The sequence below is a fragment of the Accipiter gentilis genome, chromosome 22, assembly GCF_929443795.1.
Source record: "Accipiter gentilis chromosome 22, bAccGen1.1, whole genome shotgun sequence".
Classification (NCBI taxonomy): domain Eukaryota; kingdom Metazoa; phylum Chordata; class Aves; order Accipitriformes; family Accipitridae; genus Astur; species Astur gentilis.
The window spans coordinates 17667485-17693934 of NC_064901.1; the positions used below are offsets into that span (position 1 = coordinate 17667485).

Genomic DNA, 26450 nt, shown 5'->3' on the forward strand with positions numbered 1-26450 from the left:
TTAGGTCACAAAAGGTTTTTAGACATAACAGGTAGGAACTTCAGCTTTTACAGTTTTAACTTGAAGTGTCTAAAGCAGGGAGGGGATTTGCTTTTGGGTCTTCCGTGTTGGGGGGGTTATGTTGGCCCTGATTTATTGCAGTGCATGGCTTCATGGTCATTCCTTCCCTATTATCCTGATGAATACTAAAACTAAGAGGTTAAAAACATCAATTTACTAGTCACAATTTCACTCGGGCATTTTTACATTTTTGAGCTTAATAGGGAGCTATTCTAACAGTACTAGAATATTAAGCATTCGTTGTGAGGAAGTGAGAATTCAAACCTGAATACATACCTAGTCTCAAGGTCTGTCCCCTTAGAGTAGCTGCTTTCAGAAAAATTATAATCTGGCAGTGGACAATTCAGCTTTAGTCCCTAAACCTTCAGTTGCTGGTAGCTGCTTGTATATACTATGTGTACTACATACACGGTGAGCTGAATCAAGCACTCAATACCAACCCAAAGTACTTTCTAGACAGGGGTTCTGGGAAGAGGGGCTGGGGGTTCAAAGATGCTTGACCTGAGTGTTTAAAGCACTTCACGAATTAGTTTCACGTTTCAAAAATGGAAGCCAAGGCACAAAGGTGATAAACCATTTTAGGTAATGTCTGAAAATATAATCAAGATCACCTGCCTTTTCTTGTTCAAACAACTTCTTTCCTATCTGCAGTTCTATTAATATAATGGTAGCTGTGAAGCACTCCAATGCCTTCCTGACAAGTCATCATCTGTACATTGTCATACATACAGTACTGCTTCTCTCCAGTGCTGCTGTAAAACTGCCTTTTGAGCAGAACCAGAAAGATTTAGCCAGCTTTTCAAAATGTCAGAAATCAAGAGTGTTTCAAAATCTCCAGGCATTCTTGACACTAGAATTTGTGTAATGCCGCAATTGAGACATTTCCTACATGAGGACTTTTTAATATATATATATGAACTATATCTGTATTGCTTTATTTTTTGCTTGAGTTATATCCAATAAAAATGAAGTTTAAAAGCTGAATGCACTTTAATTTTGGCTTAAGATAACTGACTAGATGCCATTCTAGTTTAGCATTGTCTTTGTCACATTATACTGTTGATTTTGAAAGCCCTCAGAGTAAGTTTTTGTTATTTTGGCATTGCTGTGATTTCACTGTTGATGTGCCTGCACTATGAACAAAAACATTTTATGACATATTATGTACTGCAACTGACAGAATATACATATCAACATTGCTTTACCAAGCAAGAGTGCTCAGCTAAAGCAGGGGGTGGGGATGGGACACAGATGACAAAAACCAGACAGTTCAATTGCTTGTCCAAATCACTCTCTGTTCTCAAATTACTGGCAGGCAAAGACAGAGCTGTTGGTGCCAAATTATATTACAGCCATCAGCAATAAATCAAATACAAGGACAATGCCACAATATGTGGAGTTACAGTGACTGACAACATCAGTTGACAGTGAAATGTGAAAACGAGAGGCTGCAAAATAGAGTGCGATAGTAGTACTTAAACCTTATTGGGCTGGATATGCTGGAAGCAAAAAGATGAAGAGGAGCAAAGTCTGTATGGCCAGGTGGGAAGCCAGTCCTGCAATGTTAAAGCCCAGGCTACCCAAAGCAACAGGGGCATTTGTGATTGTCTCAGCACAGCCAGAGCAGACAGACACCTCACATAAATGCAAGGCAGATCTAACATAATGATGGTGTTTATTTCAACAAATAAACTCTTGTTGACATCAAAAGCTAGCAAGGCTTGTCATTTTCCAGAACACAACCAAATGGCCAATTCACAGGTGACACAGTCAGGAACATACAGGATACCTTGGCAAACTTCAGTGAGCAGAACTTCACCTGTGAGGAACTGTGCAGGATGAATGAGCAGGAAAATCAATGGGGGGGCAGGGAAGTGAAAGACAAAGCTGTTTTGCTTGTTCAAGTAGCTACACGTTACAGCCTGCTGCTACCCTGACAATAGCTACGTGTTGCAGCCATGCTGTTCTGCCATCTAATACCCTAGCTGCAAGTCTCAGGTGCAGCATGCACCTGGTATGCATTTAAGCCAAGTTTGGCCTAAAGGTTTTGGGTAGGGATTGTAACTAAAAGCGTGCACATCTATATGAAGCTTACATATATCTGCTTCTCAGAAGGAGAGGAAAACCCACATCCCCTACTTAAAGATGAATCTTTATGCTGAATTGGCATAGGTACCCACAATGGAAATAAATCCATCAGAATAGAGCAATCATATCAGACGTTCTTTCCTCTACAAATCTAGGCTCATTCTGTGGTGCTTTGGGCGAGGAAATAGTTTTTCACTGGGGCATATCTTTGCACATCAGTTAATTCATATGATTCTTATTTTACTTGATGTTTTTCATATCATTTCCTAATCAGAAGAGGTGCAGAGGCTACTTGATCTGCCAATAATCAGTCTGACATCATTTTTTGGCAAGAGCTTTACATCAGTCAACTTAATTCTGTAACTCAGAACATGCTTTTATCATGCCACGTCTCAGACCAATTAAATTCATTATCTTACAAAGACACTGCATTGATTTTAACTACTGAAATATTACTATTACAGTGAACTTCAGTTGATCCAAAGGACACACTATCATCTCGACCAACTGCAATTTCATGGTAATTAATTAATTTGTTTTCAGTAAAACACACATAGTGATCTTCTGGAAATTTCCTGGATAACAGACCCCTCCTATCCCTGCCCTTGTAAATAAACAAGACTTTTTCACATAGGAGTTACCTTGGAGTATCAGACCTGTCTCATACTGCCATTACGTAGTGCTCACCGTTTGGGCTTTTGCAGAGCTCCAGCAAGGTTGCTGTGAACTGCTGACAGGTTCTGCAAAGACTCACTCTGGTTACATGCTACCATACCTCTGAACGTGAAGTAGCCCTCCTGAGAGTTTAGGAATAAAACTCTCACAGGTTTCTACTGCTAGGATTAACCCCTGTCTTCAGGCCAACAGTCCCACCCCAAGCACAAGATGCTCCCATGTTACTTGCTTTAGTGATTTTTTTTCCCAGGATTTCTATTTCCTTCATTTACGTTTCCTGTAGAGCTTTCTGTCCACAGACGTTGTTTAGACACCTTTTTTTTATTGAAACCTAATGTGTTAATACCAAATAGAACTGGGCTCTGCTAAAATATGCATCTATCCCCTTTAAGTAGCTAAACAATTTAATAACCATATTCAATACTCTGCATACTCACAGCACCCAATACTATCAGAAAAAATAAAAGCTCTTGTGTACAGAAACAGCAGTGAACTTAAACCTTACAGATCTTTTTTCATTTTGGAAAACAAAGAACCCAAATAATCCTCTCAACATTGTCCAGAAAGAGTAACACCAAGCCTGCTGCAGTTTAAGCACCATGTTAAGATTTTGCATTGTTGAGCAACAGTATAAAAGATTCAGCTCCAGGATAATCAATCAAGAATGGACTCTGGATATTGACAGGTTGCTAAGTTACTAAGATCTCATATATACTAAAAATGTTTAGACAATATTTTCCTCTTTGACTGAGTAGTAATTCTGGCTGTGACAAGGAAAAAAATAAAGAAAAAATCAGACAAGTTGTTGAAACAGATGCCAAAGATTTTATAACAAGGAATGTCATGGCTGCTTTCTCTTTGTGCATTAACATGGTAGTAAAGCTACATGCATAAACCGCACACAGGGCACAGCCTACAAACCAAGAACACATTGCTTACCCATTAAAAAAATAAAAATACTTTGAAGCACAGAATTATGCTGGATGTGCAGAATGTCTTTTAAGAAAGGGTTTCTACCTACTCGTGCCCTCCCTTGGGCAACTGTCAGTGTATGGCAGACTTTGCTTATGAAAACATTAGACAGTCCCCAGTAAACTCGGCCAGTACTGAAGGTGTCCTGGAACGTCTTCTAAGTCTACTTCCGCATGTAGGCTCGATGTAGTTGCGAAGGGGCAATCACTTTGTGAGTATGTTCTTTTAGAAACAAAGTGAGAACCGCTTGTTACAAGGAAAAAGTCAGTACACTTGTTCAGAAGATAAAGTCTTTTATAGCAGTTAATTTAATAATACAGTCCTAAAACAGGATGTTGGGCACTCATCTACACAAGAGCACATTTAATAAGCTGGGGAAAAAATACCACAGTTCCAGGACATTGCATCAAACTCCAGCTACTCCAAGAGGAGACAGCTCTCATGTGGTGGAAGAATTCTTGTCTATGTAAGCCAAGAAGGGAGACTTTTAGGCAGTTTAATCCACAATGGTCTCTTACTTCTTATAACTGGAACCACAAATCCACAGTACAAGACAGTATTAGTTAGGTTAAGTGGTGCTTTTGATAATAAAATCAGTGAATTCATTGCAGTACTTTAATAAAAGTATGAAGTCCGGTGAGTGCCAGTTGCTAGGAGCAAAGAAGAAAGGTTCCCATTTTCCAGGTGAATTTGTAAGTTCGTATTATTAGAAAAAAAGATAAGTCAAATCTGTGCAGTTTCTATGCAACCATGTCTGAGAACACAGAGGCTCCAGAGACTCCAGGATCACTTAAGAAGTGGAGGAAAAGATAAGTCATCACAACCCAAACAACTCAAGCTTCGTATTTCAGAATTGCCTACATAACTTGTTCTCTTGTTCTGCTCTGGACAAAACTTTTAACTGCAACAAGCTGGCAGAGAAACTTGAAGAAAACCTGAGTACATGAGAACATTGTCAGGGAGAGCGAGACCCTGCTACCTCTTTGATCTGATATTGAAGCTGAAATGGCAAAATCAGAATGCTTTGCCTTGTGCCGTATGATTTGCTTCACCTTTCAGAGCTCTACTGGTCTCTACCAAGGGGTCTATTTCAACTTGATACCTCTTGCACTGCAAGACCACTGGTCATATCACAGTTCAAACAAACTTGCTAATGAATCTGGGTTTAATCTTCCATGGCCAGAAGTACAGCACCTCCAGATGTAGGGCTGGTTGAATTATCAGGTGTAATTCATGCATCAACACTGGAGATTTCCTGGCAGCACAGAGTCCAAATCTTCCTCACAGGACACCATGATCAGCAAGACATTCCAAAAGAAGAATCAGAAGGCCATAAGTCTGATCTACTATAGTAAGGAACATGACCATCCATCATTTGAACTAGGAATACTCAAAGCTTCATTAGCCAACCGTATTCTTAATATACTAAATTATACATAGATAGATATATAGATATATATTTATTTTTTTTTAATTGGAATAAAATACACTGGATTTTGGTTTGCTCATTTACAAGGGAGCTCCCTCCCTTCCCCAGTTAATTTGAAATTAAAACCTAGAGGCTGAACGTAAGCTCATTCCCAGTGTTCCAAGATGGATGTAACACGAGAGGAAGCCAGAAACTGGAAACATGCACTCTGGCTGCAACAGGTTAAGAGGTGAAAGGGAGACCAGGTATTTTCATTTGTAACCCTGAGAACATAAGGAATTGCAAAGATCTGGAGAAGAGCCTGGGGTTAAAGGTCACCAGGCTTTTTATTGCAGTTAAAGCAAACTCGGACTGGGTGATCCCATCCACGAGAGGGAACCGCTCTGCGGTCATGTGAGCATTCATCACAGAATCCCTGGCCACAGGCCCGACAGTGATGTTTGGAGAGTTTGATACTGAACTCCTTCCGGCAGTTGTGGCAGTGCAGGATTTCATGGTCTGGTACCCAGTATGCAGGTCGGGCAGCATCTTTTACCAGACCTATGGAGGAAGTGAGGCAGGGGGATGAGAAAGAGGGAGAAGAAAATAATCTGTGAACATGAGCATGTCAAGAATGTACTCCAGTGGAAGTACTCACACACCACAAGCCATACCACTGCCATTAAGAGGAAGACCACCTACTGACAGAATACTTCAGTGCAATGGGTAGCCATTTAGGCCATTCTGCCATTCTCCCACTTCAAAGAGATAGACTGTTTCTCCTTAAATGGTGGCATTTTTCCTTACTCAGACTCTTCCAGAGCTTGAGACACTTGCTTTTCCCTACCTTCAGTTTCAGCTGTGGCCATAAAAACACAGTCACCAAACCAAACATTCAGAAACACATGTACTGTTTGAACTGAGAAAGGAATTTATTCTGCCTTTCACCGAGTTGGACAACAAACTCCCACAAGGGTGATGGCAGGACATGCTGTAGGCAAAGCAGTGGAACGATGATCTGTGCAATGAGTAGGAAGTCAGGTCCAACAACAGAAGATTCAAATGCAAAGTGTTTGCTGACATACCTGAACTGCTACCCAGCGCATGAAAGAGCAGCAAATGTTCACTGTACTAAGCTCACCATTAAAGATCACAGTACTGATTACTTTCCCATCATTACCAACCTGGACAGCTTCAGATTCTCAGCCCTCCCTTGCAGAAGTACCAAGTGCCAGCAGTATCCATGAACACACTTAAAAGGCACTCGGCATCTCTGGAAGAAAACCAAACCTGGTAAGATGCTTCCTAATTGGCCAGTCTTTAGGGAACTCCAGCTGGCAGGTCACTGCAGTGATGCATCAGGGAAGCATGAATTAAACACAGCTTGGTGCACACAGATATGCACAACAGGGAGAAAAGAGAACATATGAACTGCAGAAACAATGTGCTGAAAACCAAGAGGAAACATCAAGCAAGAGAGGTGCAGGGGGCTGTAGAACTGTCAACCAACAGTGGTATCATAGTGGAGGTGCCAGCCTGTCACACAAACTCTTGAAGTTTAATCAGGAGCTCTGCTCTGTGAAAACCAAAATGCCTCTAGACAAAAAAAATCCATCCGAAAAGAACAGAGCTCACCTAAGGGAATGTCCATGGCTGTCACCACTGCTCCAAGAGTGTTCTGCACAGCTTCCCCCACCTTCCTGGCAATAAGTGTCCCCCCTTCCTCATCTGAAGGCAGCTCAGCCACATCTGCATGACACAAGAGTAAAGGACTCAACACTTAAGTCTAGCACAATTTCTGCCAAGTTTCAGTTAATTTACAAATTTAGCAAAAACCAGCAGCAAACCCAAAAGGCAGCTTGGACCCTCTCCTCCGCCTTTATCTCCAACATCCCCAATCTTGGATTGCAGAGTCTTCACTTTCAGCAATAATGGACAAAATACAGCAGCATCCCTGCTCTGATGCTAGCTGCACACCATCAGCAAGTGCCAGAAAAATAAAGTAAAGATCCAATTAGAAAATAATTTTGTCAGGGAGTCAGAAATCTGGTAGCTCATTGCAAGGGTCTTCTTCCTGCCAAAAGACATCAAGCTCTAGAGCTTCTCTAAAATCTCTGTGCCAAAACCCTGTTTGAGCAACACTGTCTACACCCAATGGAAATGGTGGTGATCCAGAAGCCAGGGACAAAGACTTCAGACTAACTATTGCCCAGGGATAATTCTGTCACAATCAACTCAAAATTACCTAACTGGATGCCCCTGTTGTCATAGCAGTTGTCACACACACGCACTGGTGCTGGTCCCCAGCCTCGCTCAGGCACTGGACGGGTCTTGGAAGAACAGCCATCACAGAAGCCCTCTCCACAGGCCCGGCAGTGATGTTTAGTGTCGTTATCTTTAAAAGGCGTGTTGCACTTATTACAACTCTAATCAGAACAACATAGAAAGAAAAGCTGTTAGTTTGATCTTCCTTAGTAGAAAAATAGAGAGCAGAATCCCAGGATGGCAAGGCTCAGACAGAAATTGTGAAAAATACAGTTACACCCAAGGCTTGGGTGCTACCAGCCCCATAACTTTACCCTAAGGAAGTGATTCAGACAAGTAGATGTACAGTGGTTAAGCCAATAGATTGCTATGATGCCTTCATTCACAATCACAAATAATTACAGGCCACATCATGCAGGGCTGAATGGTGGGTATTTGATCTTTGTGGGGGTAAAAATTCAGAAGGCAGTTTTCATTGAAGAAGTATCTGTTTCCCACAAGACAGAGGAAATCCTTTCCCAGTTGAATTGTTGGGGCCAGCTTTTTGCATCTGGTGTGAAGCCAGAGTTTAATCTCTGCACCTATAAAAATAGTACTATCAACTGCAGTAGCCAGATTTAAGATGTTGATTCTTTGCTTTGAAGAGCAAGTTCATGCAAGACAGGATTTTCTGTGATACTACTGGGAGAGGAGCTCACAAGAAGTAGGGAGAAACAGTCTCTTTAGCAGGGCTGGGCAGAGTCTCTGTTCATACTTTCTCAGGCTAAGTCAAGAATGGGAGGAGCTGAAAGCATTTCAGTTTTCTCAAAATTGTAGAAGGGCTTGCTGCAATAAAACAAGAAGCATTTGGAATCTGCAAAATACTGTATTACTTAAAGGGTGATGAAAAGGGTTTTTAGCTATGCAAAGCTTTTCTCAACAGCAGCTGCTATTTACCAGGATCTGAGAGTTGGGCCTCCAGTAAGCTGGGGCAATCTGGTCTGTCAACCAGGAGGTCACAGCTTTTGTGGGTCCCAGGCTAAGTTCAGATACTGATTGGGCCATGAAATTCATCCCATCCAACAAACGCTGGGCTGCATTGTTGTTGTCTTTCAGAAATCCATCAGTCTGGAATGAAATGGATATTCATTTAAAAACAGGGAAACCTCATTTTTTTAGATGCAGAGGACTCTGCAACCCACTGCTCCTGTTAAACTGAAGGGCAAGCAGGAGAAAAAATTCACCAGCCCTGCTTTGAAACACAGGGGAAGGTTTTAATGGTGTATCATTCACATGAAATGTTCATAAACTGGCAACTTAGCCATTTCAAGATAGCCAAAAGATGGCTGAAGGCCCTTGCAAAAGTTCTTTTAAACAGCAGAGTCAGGGACCAGCTGTAATGAAAACCAATTCATTTTCTCCATCAACGTCCCAAAGATCCAACATAAAAATGCGCGTGGCTGCATACATACACGAAGACTATCCAGCAAGCAGACTTACCCCTGGCCAGACGTGCTCAATTTCTGTCCTCACTACAGTGTTCACAGGATCTTGGTTGCCAAACCAGTACTGTCGGCTGCGGTACACCACCCCACAGTTGGGGCACTCAATCACATATCTGCAGAAGAGGAAGATGAGTTACCTCAGTGAGATACTGGAAGTCCAGTGCACCAGGCAGTGTAGAGGCAACAGAGAGCAGAAAGATCTTAGCTGCAGCACTCACCCTGACCAGGCATACTTGGCAAGGCCCAGCCAAGGGGAATCAGTGGAAGCAGAGGTTTTTGGCACCACACTGACCTCCATCCCTCGTTCGTAACAGGCCTATAACACAAAGGCTCAATTAAAACTGCATTCTTGGGAATCCCAGACTCTAGGTCTTGCAGCTGTTTGGCCACATGGAGCATATAATTGGCATACAGTGGTCTCCACAGCAAAGGAGAGCACTCATCAAAACTGGTTTAAAAACAAAACCAAACCCACTATCAATAATGACATCAGGGAAATATTTCTACAATAAAAACCATGATGGTAGCTGAAAATTTTCCTGTCTCCTGCACACATCCTTCAGAAAAATTGGCTAATACCAAGGAATGGACAGAAGCAAATAAAAAGAGTAACCACATCAAGTATGTAGAAGGTCAACATCACCCAGGTTGAGAGCAGCTAGGTTCACAATTTAGCTAGCAAATGACACATAGCATGCAGAGATGATGACCTCTCCAAGCAAAAATACAAGTTCAATGGGGATCACTTTTTCTTGTCAAGACCACGAGCACCTCTAAATGAAAAAAGTGCAAGAAAAAAGGCACATGCCTGTGATATTCCTCATTTATTGGGCCATCCTTTCCTTCTCCATTCTTCAGACCTTGTCTTTGTGTCACTACTCACCTTGCAAGTGTAGACTCTGTTATCATACTGGTGAGAATATCTGCATCGACTTTTGGATTCATGAGGGACTCCTTCCTTTGCATGGTTCATGCTCTTCTTACAGCCACACCTGAGTATGCAAAAGCAAACCATGAGCTGATGTTGTTAGATACGGGACAGATGTCACCAAGAGTTCATTTATGTTACTATCTTGCATTTGTATAGGCATAACTCCAAATCATTTTCACAACTGTACATACAGCAATGACATCATTTATCATTCAAATGCAGGCTCTTTGGAAGGAGGTGTAGCAACTGTTTCACAGTACAAAGCAGTACCACACAACAGTTCAATGTGGGAAATGATCACTGTAGTCAATCTAAATTTCACAAAGAATTTTAGGAAGAACTAACCAGGTTTGGAAATTGACCAGGACAGAGTTAACACTGCAGCCTTTGCAAGGAGCTGCTAGAAATTCTTTTAATGAGCATAAAAGAGCAGGAACATAGCACTACATCATATAAGAGAGAAAGTGTTTCCAGAAGCATAGTCAGCCATAACATCATGCTGCTATAGTACCTCACAGGCTCAGAGCACTGACTGCCAGCTACTGCCCTTCCAGGCTCAATCTTTGGGCTCTTCCCAGAGAATTGCAAGCCAAGCTCTAATCAAACCTGGGGCTCCACTTAGATCTAGTCACCGAACACAGCCCAAGCCCATGATGTGTGCTTTAGGATTGTTTATACTGTTTAGATAATAAAAATGGCATGAAAAGCCATCACAGGAAATTTCAGGTGATTTCTTTAGACACTCCTTTCTCCCTGCCCTGTGTGCACTGGGGGAAAGATATGGGCAGAACAGGTTTGTAGCCACACAGAAAAACAGAATAGGCAAAGACCACGCACCCAGCCATAACAGCCGTCCAATTCACATATGAGTTGAATTTCAAGCGAATTCTGCCTGGAAATACTAGCTAATGATGGGTGATGTCAGGTCTCAAGATGTCTCAGAAACTTCACATTCAATGGCTGCAGACCAGGGCTGCACTGTCTTCTAGAAGGAAGAGGGTGCATTGGTCATCTACTTACCCGCAGCTGAGGCACACAGAGGAGCATGTGAAATATTCATCTGGAAAGAAAGAGCTGTGAGCCATCTGGTCATCGGGGATCTCCCCACTGAACCGGTCACTTAGAGCCTGTCAAACAGAAAATAATGAACTGATAAGGGACTGAGAGCAGTGCAGACATTTTATGAAAGCTTTTGCAAGCAAAAGCCTGGGTTCCTCTACTGGAGGGATAGGCAGAGAGAGAGTACACAGCTACCAAATAATGTCTTACTAACCTGGAAACCAAGACAAGGATTAGAAACCAAGCAAGAAGACAATCTTGCACTTGTATGGAAGTGACCTGAATGCTTATAAGATACTTCTCTCCTCTCTTCCTGCCCCTACTTCAACTTTTATAGCAGAAATGGGTGGCAGAGGATTGCATCCACCTCTGTGCATACAATCCATGCCCAAAATAGCAGGGTGCTTTCTAAAAGGGCCTTGCATTCTGGAAACCTCCACAAGGAAACTCAGAGAGTCATTTCTTACAGCACATGAGGACACATTCTTTGCCCCTCAGAAAATGCAGCCCTGAGCTTTCCTCTGGCCCCTTGAACAACTGCTCTTCTCTGGTGAAACTGCAAGACTGAGACAAAGGGATTTGTTCCCTTTCCTGGGAGCATCTGTTCTCAGATTAAGTCAGTCCTTAGCCTTGGCACACTTAACGTTTTCAGTTCTTTTTGGTGTTATGTTAAAAAAAAAAAAAAAGCAAGCATTGGAACAAAGCAGATGGTTAGGGTTTTTCTTCGTGGAGATCTCTGAAGGCAGAAGGTCTAACTGAAACTCTTCCTACAGCTGAGGTTAGTATAGGGGCTGCCTTTCTTTCTCTTCCTCCCTCTCCCCTCCCAGGGAGTGGGGGGTGGAGCACCTCTGCTGTCTAACAAGGGTTGACTGCACATACACACAGACATGCGCGTATCTCTCACCACAGTTTCTCTTAGATAATATCTCTACGTAGACATCGGATTTCACAGAATTTCAAGGAAATTAGCTTTAAAATCTCTTTCAAACTTGGCTGATACTGGCCAATGGATTCAAAAGTTAGGAAGTGGACATAGATCTCTAGCAAGCCTTGTGTCCTCAAGAAGTGAAGCAAAAAAAGTTAATTTGTAGTCAGTAGTGATCTGAACACAGCAACCACTTTACTGGACATGAATTTAAGTATACTAGCAGCTATATCTGAAACTGGATTACTTCCATGAAAATCCTAGAAATTAAACTGGAATTAACCACTCCAGCTGTTTTCCCCTTGCTGCCTGCCTGCTCCGTAATGCAAGGAACTGTCTACATGCCATGCTGATAACTCCCTCTGTGCTTCACCTACCCCAAATACAGAGCAGCTAGAATTATCTATTCCAACAGCTGTGACTAACATCAGAAAAGACTGCTAACACTACCTTCTTCTGCAGATATACCCCAGCTTAGTCCGTCCCTCCCCGATGACAGTTATTTTCATTGGCCCAAAGAGCACATGATGCTAATCAGCTAGTGGTAGCAATGTGCAAACGTATGGAAACCTGTAGGACAGACTGCAAGTGTGAAGACCCGAAAATCCCTCTGACATCCTAGCAAGGTGAACCTTCCAAGAGAATCACCAGCTGCGCTCTCCTATTCTTTTTCATCAGCCTTCTGATCTGATGCTGCACCTCTCAAATGATGCATCATTTGGGTTGATCCCATTTTGTTTCCTAGCCACCAACACATCTTCTTCCTCCTTTTTGCCTCCTAGCCCTTGGGTTACACTACACTCACTGCTAGGTTTTGCCAACCATTAACTCCCTCCAAGTCTCCTGCATTCCCTCCCCTTGAGCTGAAGCCATCCTTAGAAATTTCACCAATAACTCCTCCTAGGACTCCTCTTTGTAAATCACTGTCATTAAGTGCTTGTCACTCACAACATCAGTTGTTTTTTTTCTTTCCCAGTCAGTTTCTTCCCATCTCAGTTTTTTTATTTTGCTCTGGTTTGCTCTTCAACTTTGCTTGAACTTTCAGGGTCTTTGCTAAGGTGTATATTTGTTTTAAAGTAAAAAAACTACCCAGCCTACCTGGCTGTTACAGAAAAATCATCATCTTCATGGACAAACTTGCTTTATCTCCAGACATCTGCAAGTCTGCGTCACTGGTTCACGTGCTCTATCTTTATTAGCTGCAACTGGCAGTTACTAGCAACAGCGATACTAATAGAGATAGTGACGAACTCTTCTCCACTTACTTTTAGTGCTTTGTAGATAACCCCAGGCTGTCTAGGTGACCGAGTGGTATTGTTCTCCAGCTGCTGCTCCACAGCTCGCCTAAGTCCAGAGAAATCTGTTGGAGGATTGTACGTCCTTGTTCCCTTGTAGTGGATTGAGCTGAAAGCCTCAGGAAAACAGCTTAGCTTCCGAAACCGATCCTGAATGAGCTTCTCAGGAACTTCAGAAGGATGATCTATATATAAGAGTATCAGCAAGTATATAAACAACTGATTGTTTTAAATAATATTTAAATTGCACAGTGCTTTCATATGCAACACTGTGCGAGTTTTCCTAATTAAACCTTCTAATACATCTGGAATGCAGTTGTCATTATATTTTACAAGAAAGAAAAGAAACAAAATGTTTCCAAAAGCAGTCTCTGTTTTTTGATACAGAGCTTTAGATTCTAAGGCCAAGTTCCACAGGTAAAACCAGAAACATCTAGGTTTGGAAACACAGATATCCAGAATAAGAAGCAATTTATGACATAATATAAGGAAACTCCATGTCAGTACACTTGTTAACTCTTCTCACCAGACCATAACTTAGTATAGCTAATCCTAGCACCTGACAAGTGGAAGACATGAACCTTACATGGGCTGCTAATTCTCCATGCCAACCCTGCAGACAGGGAAGATCGAGCTTCTATCAACCCTTTGTACATGGTGAACCACTTCAGAACTGGCCACATCAGGTCACACTCTATAAAGCCGACCAGATTCTTCTGCCTGCTTCCAAGTACCTGCTGCAGATTTCAGAATAAGGCAGGCCCCTTCTTCCCTGCACTGAAACTACATAAAACACTCTTATCTCAATTATCCATCAAGGTAGATGCTTACAGCTTACTGCAAATCCATGTGCTAGGAGGTTTCTTTCCTATCGTTACCATGATCAGAAGTGATAATAAAAATATAATTTTACTACCCTATCTTTGCAAACAGGTGCAACTATCATTATGGGTCACTAAATTAACCTGCTGAAACAGCAAATTTCAACAACTATATGAAACTCTGCATTGCTCATCAGCAAATTGGTATGCAAGAAAAGGAACCACCTTGACAGGTAGGTTAAAAGTAATTAAGAAGTCACTCTAATAATAACCAGAAAGAATGCCAAGTTCTACTAGCTCAAGACCTCACTGGTCAGAAAAACCAAAATGAGAACGTGGGCAAGCAGGGAGCTGCTGTGGTAGTACACAGCAGAAGACTCCCAGATGTTGACAGACAGCAGGACTGAGCGTCGGCTGCTACAGGCCAATTCATTAGGGCTCTTGCTCATCAAAGCATCAGAAATGGACAGAATGAATGAAGGTTTCATCATGCCTTTTGAAACATGTAAAAAATGGGGCCAGGAGAAGAAATTTAGATCGCTGTACAGTCAAAACCAAAACATGCAGTGACTTCCATAGGACAGTGCATTTCACTCAGACATACAAATAAAATACACAATTTAGATATGGATAATCCAGTATGACACAAGCTAAGTTAAAAGTACTGGTGAAGAACACTGAAAGCGATGGGAGTAATAGTGTGCCAGGCCTGCTACTTTGGCCATATCAGATACTTGCAGAGAAAAGTGGTGTCAAACCATCAGCTCTGTGCCACAACCTCAGTCCCAACCTCACATCAGCCTCAGAACAATGTTGGTCCACAGAATTTAAAAAAGTAAAGTGAGGGTACTGTAAGTATTGAAGTTCACCGATTTCATTATTCTTGCTCATCCTAGTTTCTACATAGAGTTTTATTTCAGTTTTTTTGCAACAGGATATTCCATATATCTGCCAAAAGTTCAGGGTGTCTCAGTTTTCACCTTCATCTACCATATCACCCATGCTCATGATTTGTACAATGACCCCTCCTATGGCTGGCAGAACTCCCATGATAACTAGTCAGTGCTGATGTCCAGCTGGCTAAGAGGATTATTCTAGCTGATCTGGGGTAGTCAGATTGCCATCAGGGAATGCTCTGCTATAGCCTGGCTCTCAGACTGGAACAAGTGACAGCAAAACCCGAACCACATCTTTTACATGGTAGTAAAGAACACTGATATTCAATGCAACCTGATAATTTATAGATAGCATTTAGCACATTGTAATTCAGTTTCTTACTGCCTACTCACCAGAGCCCAGTAGCTTGGTGTACACAGTCTCGTGAAAGATGATGACACCTGGACCCAAAGTTGACAGAGGAACATCTAGGCCACAGCGGGCTGTGGTAGCTTTTAGCTCCTTGGTGAAATGTTTTAAATAAGCCTCCGAGGCATCACCAAGGAATTTGAAGAGATCATTGTGGAGCCTGTCAGCACGAGTACGGTAGATGACAAGGTCAGAGATGGCCAGGACCTTCAGCAGCAGCCGTGTTCTCTGGCTCAGGTTCACAGTAGCCCCCAGGAGGCCCTCTGTATCAATTACCACCACTTTGCGGACAGGGTCATAGGCTGCCCAGACTCCAACTGTGCAAGACTCTTGGGCTGGAGACGTCTTGAAGACTTCCCGGCCATAGAAGAAAGTGTGGTTAAGGGTATGAGACTTGCCATCCCCCGTGTTCCCAAAGATGGACACTACCTTTAGATGCTGGTCAGGACTGCAGTCCAGTTTCTTAATAAAGTCTTCTTCATTCCTTACCTTCCAAAAAAAAAGAGAAAAATATTACAACTATGCAATTGGAGTAGACAACACTGAAAACACACCTGGTTTCAGTATTCATAAGATTAACAAGAGTGATTATTTCCTGTTCAGATTTCATCATAAGTTTCTGAAGCACTAAAAAGTCCAAAGCAAAATATTAGAAAGCAGTTTTGCAACACGTACGCATCAATGGGATTTAGGCTGTTCCATCATGTAGCTGTGTTGGAAGTGATGCCTCACTGTGATTACCGGTCTAGTGAAACCTCTTATACCTCACCCCATTCCCTGAGGCACTCTGAAGAAGGGAGCACAATTGTACTTCCAAGTCTGCCAGAAGCACTCTTTGGAGCATGGCAGACTCTCCCAGTGCATTGGTCTTCTGGCAAGCATCCAAATTCAGGTGCAAAACAGGGGAGTGCTCTTGTCACCTTAAATTGCCTCATCCACAGAGGCTGAGCACCTGTTTCGGGAGAAAAAGCTCCTCCATGCAGCTGTGCTGCACCTATCCACAGCCAGGGGCTCTCAGACACAGCCTGTCCTGCTCTCACTGCTCTCTAGCTGACAGATCTTTCATCTGAAGGGAGGGGCAGAAAAGAAGGATGCAAAGTTGTGCACTGGAATCAGATGGTCAAAGCACATCAGACTGGCTTTTATAGAAGTGCCACAATTACCCATTTCATAATTTATTGTATTGTGCTTTCATTTAAAAAAAAACAAAACACAACACACACGAACACAAAACCAAATGAGAGTAGACAGCCTTCATCAGGTAACTTGTCTTTGGCTTCACATAGATTAAGTGACAAGCATCATGCTATTTAGGTTAGAGAATAGGGCTTTTTCTGTTCAGATACTAAAGCAGCAGGAAACAGATGAACAAGCAATGAAACAGGTTAGGGTTCTGTATAAGACCCTGCCTTGTTTTTGTTGCAGAATATGGCTTTGGCTTTTAAAGGTTTCATGCTTCTGGCTATGGTTTAGCACTCACTTTTTCTTCTAACAGGTTTTATCCACGTGTTACATGACAGGGAAGAACATGACAGGGGAACTTTTTGAGAAGGATTAAATTCACCTCCTTAGTCACGATTCCCTCCTCAGGGAATCGCTGTCAGCTGGAAGGAGCAGGCCTTCCATCTCCTCTCGTCTGCCTCTCAACTTCTGGAAGTTCCTTGGCTATTTCACCCCGACAAGTACAGTTGGAAGGTCTCACGATACACGATCCACCGAGGCCATGAGGTAATAAATGGTTTCTTTGAACAAGTTTATTCTTAGATTAGCAAATTAGTTTAAGGCTCAGCCAGCCCCATTCGCTCTGGTCAAATCTAGACTATGAAGGAAAACAAAAAACAGCCAGCGTGCCAAAAACCAAAAAAATAACCAGTGTGCCAGACTGTGGTTGGGAACAGCGTTCAGAAAGAAAAACTGTGGACTGTGGGGCTGCAGTATCTTCTCACTGACTCAAAGCATACAAGGCAGCCTCATATTGTGGAAGAAAACAGGAAATAGAGAAATCAAAACACTCTCAATAGAATCTTTCCTGGTGTCTGCAGGAGACTTCAAGATAAACTCGAGTTAGAGGTGCACAAGAAAAGGCCTGCTTTTTTGGTAGCTGTAATTATTAGCTTGTCATCAGGCAGGTAGATGACAGATGTTGTTTCTCTTAGTGTCTCTGGAGATGTCTCTGTGGATGAAAGGAAGTTCTTGGTTCATAGCATAGCTCCTAAAAACATTCACAGATCTGATAATATAATAATATTATGTGTATGTAAGCAAAAAGGAACATGATAAAAACAAAACAATCTGGAGAAGAAGTTAACTCCTGCCTCCCAGACTTCTCACCATAAGGGTGGCAGAGCCTCTTTTTGCCAGAGTCAGAGGTTATGTACTCCCTGGACAGCACAGCTGTGTAAGTATTGGCAGGACAACTAATAACTAAGGTCTTTCAGGCAGCACTGGTTGTTATTCTGGTATCAGTTTGGGAGAGTTTGTGGAAGGGGCTGAGTCAGTAATGTCAGAAGACATAAAGGATAATAGGGACCACAGGAATAAGGGTAGCTCTGCAATGCATTCCCACCAGTAAAAAACAGGAGTCAACTCAAACTCCGCTGCAGTTGAAATTGTCCCAAGCTGAGCTAATGCAAATGTCCACACCACCAGTCGTCTTTTGCATTCAATGTACTTTAACAACCGCTGATACCAGTGCAACTTACTGTGGGAAGAAGAGCTGGATTGCTGACCCAGACAGAAGAAAAGTTGGTTCCAGACCACTCCAGCAGAAAAGTTATACTGAATATAAAATCAGACACCCAAAGCACTGAGCTGTTATCCCCTTCTAAGGCTCTAGACTTTTTCAGACTTCCTTGCTGAGACAGAACTTAGGAGTGATTTGGACAAGCAAGTCACCCAGGAGCACAAGAATGCACCCAAGTCCAGCTAGTCCAATATCATGTCTCACAGGACTCAGTAATGGGCGAGAAATAACTTAGACATTAAAAGAGTAAATGTTTCCTAGCATGTTTTACCATAGTAGCATACTACTACTCTCAGTAGTCAGATGTCAAAGGACTTCCCGAACAGTGGTTGCATCTAGACACTCATGTTTGGTAAAGAACCAGTAGGCCCATCCTCTAGGAGGTTGTCTAACCCCTTTGTGAACACACTCATAGTTTTGGATCCTGCAACATCCTGTCACAATAAATTGGGGGGGGGGGGAAACGGGGGACGAACAAAACCAAAAACCAAACCAATACAACCAAAAAAACACCTTCCTTTTGTTGAATATGCTTGTATGTCATTGGGTGTTCCTTGCTCTTGCACACTTGTCTTCTTTAACCACTGCTGAGCACAGGTATGGTACTCTCAAAGAACCATCCACGACAATCCCCATATCAGTAGCCAAATTTACTTCCCTTGAGCAAGTTCATTTAAGCCATTTAAAGTCAGAGTGGGTGTAATAAGTGTTGAAGTACTAATTAACCCCCATTGGGCTCAAGTCCCACTTCTCCATTTTGCTCCTCATCTCTAAAGAAATTTGCACGGTACCACCTTCTAGCTCCTTGTGCAAAGGACTCGTGTTTCCACAGCTGTGTCCACTCCCACATTGCCCAAGAGCTCCACATCTCTGACATGAGCAGCAGAAAGTATGAAACTTTCCTTAAATTGCACAGCAATGTCAATTAAGAATGAAAACTTTCTATGTCTAACCTAAGACAAGAGGCATATCTCTCCAGTCCCTTCTCTATTTTGCCATTTCTAGTATCAGACACTCATTTACACTTTTGTTACAGCTCTTGGAAGATGATTCTCTTCTAGAAAGAAGAGTTTTTATTCCATCATAGGTTAGAATCCTGGTTAGCTTTCTTTTATAGTTTTAACTACATTTCTGTTAGCAGCTGTCATCCAGCCCCCCATGCAGTCACTCCACCCAAGCTGAGCTGAACTGAAGGTAAAGGTCTTCAGCAGGAAAAACAGAGAACTTTACAGCTGAAGTCTTCTCTAAGAAGGACACAAAACCTCATACCATGCTGCCATGGAATGCATTTAGATCTGAAGCATCCTTGTCACCCATACTTGGCAAGCTATTATACCCAACATAACAAGTTTCCTAGATCCGAACCATAATAAAAGTAGAACTGTTTAGGAAGAGAGAAGAAACAAGAACTGCTAAAATTACATTCCTGCCTATGAATGTCTTGGAAACAATGTTATTAAAACAATAACATGTTAAAAGCTTATGAACAAAATCCATAAAATGGAACAGAGTTTCCAACGACCTGTACTCACAGAACTTTAAATCTGCCTCCACACAAAACAAACACATTAAGAGAATCAGACATTTTTACCACAGTTTTCTCCTTTTAAAACTCTTCATGAACCCTTTAAGGCTTGCTAATATTCATGGAAATGGCGCACAAGGCCAGAGCTGTGCCACAACAACACAGTACCTCAAAACAAAAATCAAGAGTGCTTAGCATAGTATTCAGAGTGCCTTCATTTGCTGGTCTTACACTCCCATTTTGACTCACATTGGTACTTCTGTTGTTGCATTTTGAAATCTTACTCTTTGCTTGACCTGATTTTAACAGAGTATTTTTAATAATTAAAATACATTTTCTACAATCAAGAAATATAAAATTAAATATTTGTATGATGGTATGAGTCATTAGACTTGCCTGACAACCAGCAAACAACAGTATCTTGATATCAACCACTAAATCAATAAAGAGGATATAAATTTAACACGCTTTTCAATTAATGGAAAAATAAGCTACAAGATTTGTAACAGCACATCCAACTATATACCAGCATAAAATTGCAAACATCTGAAACAAATCAGTCTCCAAGTACAAGTGGTCAAAACAATCAAGTGAAAAAACCCCAAATATTTCCATTAAAGCATTGGCAATACAAGCAACACTGGCAATAAAAGCAATTCTGCTCACGGTTCAGAAAACATTTTAAAAAGATAATGCTTAAAAGAATTCAAACTAACACCTGAAATCAGAGGGAAAAATGGCAAAGCAAGCTAAAACAAGATCTGCAACCTTTTAAGCAGCCGTGAACTTCTGAAACACAAAACTGACAATTTTAGGTAATTGATCTTGAGGACAGACTATCATATCAATCATTAAACCTGGAAATGGAACAGATCTGTCAGATCTGCCCACCTCAACACAGACCAGTTCTTTATGACACAGCTTCTAAATTCTGGCAGTTTTGTTTTAACTCTAAAAAACTGAGTTCTTATGCAGAGGTAGATTCACACAAATGTCTTATGGGTGCATGTCTAAAGCCCCAGGTCCTACTGTTAGGTCATTACATCAGAATTTCAGCATACGTCGAAAACAACAAGAGAGAAACCTATAAAGCAGATTTCTTCCTTTAACTACAACCTATAAGACAAATCTGAGAAAAATACAGTACAGTGCTGCCACCAAAATTCACATCTCTGCAGAGCTCCTCACAATCACTCCCAGAAAGGCACTGCATGAATGCAAAGAAGTGCAGCTGGCTCACCCCAGCAACTCAAGGGCAACAGGCTATTAAAAGAGCAGCTGGAAAGTCCCTGCTTTTGCCCCAGGAGAAACTTGTTGATATTCCCAGAAGTTTCTTGCTACCAAGTAAGAAAAAGGACTGGGTAGCTCCCTGTGGGGAAGGGAAACTCTGCTATAAACCCCACGACATAGTAGAGCTGTGAGAGTGGCCCTGGACTATCATAATTCAAACCCTGTTTCCACTAAGACCATAGACTAATTCAGGCTGAAAGGGACCTCAGGAGGTCATTACTCACTCCCAGGTTTCAGAGGCCTCTAAACAAGAGAGAAGATTTTGATCATAAGCAGGTACTCAAGAAGAATCAAGGCTGACTTATAAGTCCAAGCAGCTCTAGTTTCCTATCTTGGTTTGTCTCCTATACCTTTTTTCCTGCATGACTTCCCCATAGAGAATCTCATTTATGCCATTACTCAAGTCCTCCACACGTAACTTAAATTCCATAATCCAATCACATAGACATATTTGATAAAGAAATAAGTGCCTCTAAAATATAAATTTTCTAAGTTTTATGAAAATAAACAGCAGAGTAAAAAAGAAAGACTCTTAATAACCTTTCTGAGGAAAAAAGCTTGTCTCTTGCCCACTCCACACAGCCAGCAAGATACAACAGTAAACTAAGCAGTCACACCCATACTTGCTAGCCAGTAAGCATGCTGGCTGGTGCATGATAGCACACATACTGCTGCTTACCCAAAAGACAGAAGATGTAGATAAGCACTGGATAATGGGAGGCAGACATCTCAGAAAATAGATTTCATTAATTCTACTGCTCAAGGAGTTACTTGTTACTATGTAAACATTTTATGGAAGCTTGGGAGAGTTTTCCCAAGAGGGCTGTGTCAATGGATTAGTTTATAACATTGCATATGTCATAACAGTAGTTATGGTATTCAGGAGTAAGTTATTAATCATTGACCCAGCAAGCACTTAAATATATTTATCATCATTGCCCTCAGTAATCTCCTAGACTTCAGCGAAGCTGACACTGGACATCAGCATTTTCAGGATCAGAGTCCTACAGAGCCTCAAGCCCAAACTGAGTGACCTGACACTGGATGCAAGGAGGGCAGAATAAAGAAGGGGCCAGACAGGCCCTGAGGATTTAAGGTTAGATTCCAACACTCCACCTCAGCTTCAGCTAGTTTTGATCTTATTCCCCATGCTGGGTGCAGGTCTGGCTCAACCAAAGGAAAGCATTTATATTAGGGGCGTTTTCTAACATGAAGGTTTTTTGTACCTGCTTATTTGCCTTCACTGCAGTACCACCTATGGGTTCTGTTGAAATTTGTTCTATTAGGCTCTGCACACACCCATGAAAATAGTGTCCCTGAACTGAATATCTTTTTCAGACCAAAGTTATGCTGTTTGTTCCCACAGCTCTGGCAAAGGTATTCAGGGACAGTATTTTCATGGCTTTGTACAGAGCTTAACACAATGAGTCTCAACAGGTCCCTGCAGCGAAGGGTGGAGGCTGCCCATGTCTGAGGCTCATGTCTGTCTATTACAGGACTCTCTCCTGAAAGAGAAAAATAGGTAAGAGTTAATTCCTGCTTAACAACCCTACCCAAAGAGAGAGACCCTATTTCAAAGGTTTTAAGACAGTGGTGGAAAAAACATAAGGGGATGGGAGGCAATCCAATTTGATTGGACTCCTTCCCTAACCCAAGAGGCAATATTGACTGAAATATTGCTATTACCAGATAAGTTACCATTGTAGATGACAGCTGAGTTATATGAAACTGCTGAAAGCAGAAGTAAGACTAGACAGCCCACCGTTTGCTAGCTGAAAAACTACTTTTGCAAGAACTCAAAACTAATAAAGCTAATAAAGACTTCAAGGTAAATGCAACTGCTGCAGAAATAACACTCATTTAAGAGTGTCATCTAACTCTTAAAGATAACAGTACACAATGAAGCAGAAATCATTATTACATATCCTAAGTACCTTTCAGGTTTCCCATGGATGTTAATTCAGCCACACAGCTTCCAATTACCACCCCAATGTCACAGCTGTAGCAGCAGAGGCACATCCAGGTGAAGAGACTTGCCCAGAAGACAGCAAGTCAGTGAGTGAGTTCATGCAGTAACTATTAGTGTTCCTCAATACTAAGGGTAAATAGATTACCTGTGTGGACACTGCTTTATACCACTGTCCTTTTAAAGAGGGGCATTTACAAACTTACTGGTATTACAGTTCCACTCTTCCTAGAAAATAAGTTACTTTGGTTATTTTCCCAATTGTAGGATGTTTTGACAGGCCAAAGGACTATGAAACTTCTGCCTTTCAGTGATCCTAGAGCAAGACATTAACAACCCAAGTAAAAAAGTAAAAGGTATACTGCAGCAACATCTGCCTCCCAGCAACCCATGCAGAAGTGAGCAAGTGGAGGAGATGGAAAGAACAGAAGGGCTGGAGGACAGCATGCTGCCAGTTCCCTTTTCTTTCTTGAATGTACCCCAAAGCACTCACATCCTGCTCCTGCTGGCAGCAACCAGGAGCCCAAAAGGATTCACTGGACAAGTGCAAAGAGATGTACAGCAGAGGAAGGACTAGAACACCCCCTTTCCCCTACCAACCCTATTTAGTTCAGGAACTTCTCAAATGAAACAGTGGGTAATTCCACTGTAGCTTGCTACCAGCTTCTCTCACCTGTGACATGCTCTCCTCTGCTTCTACACCTGCACTCATTTCAGCATACGGACAAGCAAGCAAGAGATTTTACTTTAGTTATAGCCCAAGAGAACTTCATCATGAAGAAGGTGCAAGAGCAGTTCCAGGGAAAAGCAATATTTTGTAAGTGGCTATGTTCGAATTAGCTAGGAGTCAGCTTGAAACTGTTAAAGGAGCTCTGCATTTGTTGAATGGATGGCTCCTCTCCCATCTTCTAAAAATAATCTTGAAAATACTGGTATATGTCCAGTGGAAGAAAGAACACTCCTAACCAGCAATTGCCGAGTAGTTTTTCTACTACTTTATTCCAAGGACAGGAAAACAGTGCACTTTAGTGTAGGAGAAGGAACTGCAAAACTGATAACAGACAGGGATGGGAGGAATACTGACAAATAGCAAAGTAAGAGAAAAATTCCTAGAGTGTAGGACAGCAAACTCCCAAAAATACCTTGGCAAGAAAACCTCTGAAGCACAAAGAGGAGGAAAACTCATCAATAGTACAGCAACAGTGATGCGGGACAGAAATTACATATCCTGATCCAACAGATGACACTGACCTAAAAAACTTGGATCCTTCTACATTTCTTCCTCCTCCTTTACATCCATGGCAAATATACCAGCTGTGATTCTTCAGTTTACAGGATATAGACTAAAATTCCCAGAAACTTGCAGCTGACTCTGCTACCCTAAAGCACAAAAAACCCCACCAAATCCCCCAAACCACAACAAAACAAAAACATTTCCCCAACAGCAAATCAAGCAAGATTGTCATAGGAAGTACTACTATTTGCAAAACAAATGCTTTTCTATTACAGAGGCAAGCAAGAAGACTTAAGAGACTGTGATCTTCTATTGGGAGAGAAGACATAACACTGGCTTGCACTGACTGACAAAGAATACTTGTCTAGAAAAAGCATTCCTAGTGACTCTCCATTCTTTCACCCCTAGACTTTGGCCAGGCTCAAATCAGTAGGTAATAAGGAAAAAACACAGGACTTTCATCAGGTTTGTAGTGGGAGTGAGAAAGGCAAAGCAGCCCTAAAGAGTTATCACTCTGTATGTGTAACTTTTTAACAAGAGGGGACAGAGGAGGACACACGGACTTTTACATGTTAGAGGCTGGTTATTTAATGATTGTACAAAATGGTCTGCATTTAAGTAAGAGCTACGGGTCATTCTGCGTCATCTAAACTGACTGCAAAGCATTATATAGATCCTGCTCAGTATTTGCTGAAGGAAAGAGCTTAATCCTTTAGGTGTCTAACCCTGGTAGCAGGAGTAAGAAGAACTCAAGGAATGGGGCTGGATTTAGGAAATTGAGATAACTATTGGCAAAATAAAAAGACCCTGCTAACTGAAGAAAGGGAGCTCATAGTGGGTATGTCAGGGGAGACCCGCTAATAAATGTATGCTCCTTTCTCCCACAAAAAAATTATAGTGCTGGGGATATTATTTTTGTGACTAGCTAGACGAAAAGCTTCCTTTTCTTCCTGTTTCCTTAGTAAGACAGGCTACAAAGTCAGTACCTTTTATTTGAATTTGGAACCCAGAGATCGGGTAATTTCTTGTGACAGGGTTAGTTTCTGGTCAAAGATCAGTGAACTCTAAGGCAGACTAATAACAATGAAGCATGTCCCCTATCTTCTGGGGTCAATGAAAGACTTCCTCTACCTCTCTAAAGGATATATGCCGAGTCCTTAATTAGGTCTTCGGACAAAGTGTTACCATAGAAGCCACTAGTAAAACTACAACCAAGTTCTGATCCTGTAGTAAGAACTCTCAACATCTGTTCCCAAAGATAGAAATATCAAATTGTTGTTATGCGTTGTTGAGCATTTCTTCTCCACTGCCTCAGAAGTAGTAGTAGAGTTCACTGTACAACTGATACATAACTCTCTGCTTTATGCTAAAGAGCTCTATTGCAAAGGCATTGTATAAAGACAAAGCAAAAACGTTCCAGAAACTGCATAAACATATGTACAAGAGACAAAGAGATGAGTGGAAAAGCTCAAATGACAGTATCAGGACTCAAAACAACTATACTAACCCAAGTTGTGTTTTTATTGTCGTGTTTTGCTGTGTTTTTCTTAATAGATCCACGAGTATAGGGGAGTTTTTAAAAAGATCAATGAACTGATTCTGTAAGTTCTTAAGGGAAGTGCCTCCCGTGTGCAAGGGGCAGCACTAGTGACAGCACAATGATGCTTGTTTGAAAATTCAGCAAGTTAGAGATAAGAAAGGAAAGCTGACATCTTGACAGAGCAGATCAGGAGATTCAGTTGGGGGATTTACACGCCTAAAAGAAGGCAGCACGCAGTTTAAGTCTAACATGGCAAAGAGGAGATGTGGAAGATGTAACGAGAGCATTGACAAGACAGAAGCAATTGACTGAGGAAGTCATCCCCACAGTATCATTCTGAGTAGAGATGAGCAAGAAAGATAGACTACGTCAGAGCCAATTAACAAACAGATGCTGCAGTTATCAAGAACAATTTGATTGAAGTCTCAGCTTTAGATATGCAATAGATAAGGCCAAAAGTTTAATACTGTGTAAAGAGAAACTATGTAATACAGCCTGAGAAAAAGGACCTAGGATGGGGTCTAAACTGCAGGTGACGCCAATTTATAAAATACGGACAGGATTTGTTTTCTGATAGAAGTAGTCAATAAGGTCTTACAAGGGGCAATAAGTCCTGGAAGAAGGAAAGGAAAACTTGTGGTGTAGGTCAAGATGACTGGGGACTAACTCACAAGAGTTGCAAAGCATCATGCTGTACGAGACAGTGGGGGTTGGACTCCATGAGGAATAACCTCTCTCTCTGGTTCTTCCACAGACTTGCAGTGCAAACTTGGATTTAACCTTTAATGGCATTTTCTTAATATGAGATAACCAATCTCTTTTTGAAGTGCTCAGACATAGTGCTGTTACGATGAATATCACAGA

General features: G+C 41.7%; 1 protein-coding gene across 1 annotated transcript in view; it reads right to left on the bottom strand.

Moving 5' to 3' along the window:
• Positions 1-1718: 1718 nt before the first annotated feature.
• Positions 1719-26450, bottom strand: part of ZFYVE1 (zinc finger FYVE-type containing 1) — a 29859-nt gene continuing 5127 nt past the window's right edge. Inside the window, exons 4-13 of the mRNA XM_049825371.1 lie at positions 15273-15777; positions 13133-13347; positions 10904-11010; positions 9836-9944; positions 9171-9268; positions 8948-9065; positions 8405-8575; positions 7449-7629; positions 6839-6952; positions 1719-5764 (exon numbers count right to left, since the gene is read on the bottom strand). Of these exons, the coding sequence (XP_049681328.1) occupies positions 5532-5764; positions 6839-6952; positions 7449-7629; positions 8405-8575; positions 8948-9065; positions 9171-9268; positions 9836-9944; positions 10904-11010; positions 13133-13347; positions 15273-15777 (1851 nt within the window). The 3' untranslated portion in view covers positions 1719-5531. The remainder of the gene's footprint in view (positions 5765-6838; positions 6953-7448; positions 7630-8404; positions 8576-8947; positions 9066-9170; positions 9269-9835; positions 9945-10903; positions 11011-13132; positions 13348-15272; positions 15778-26450) is intronic.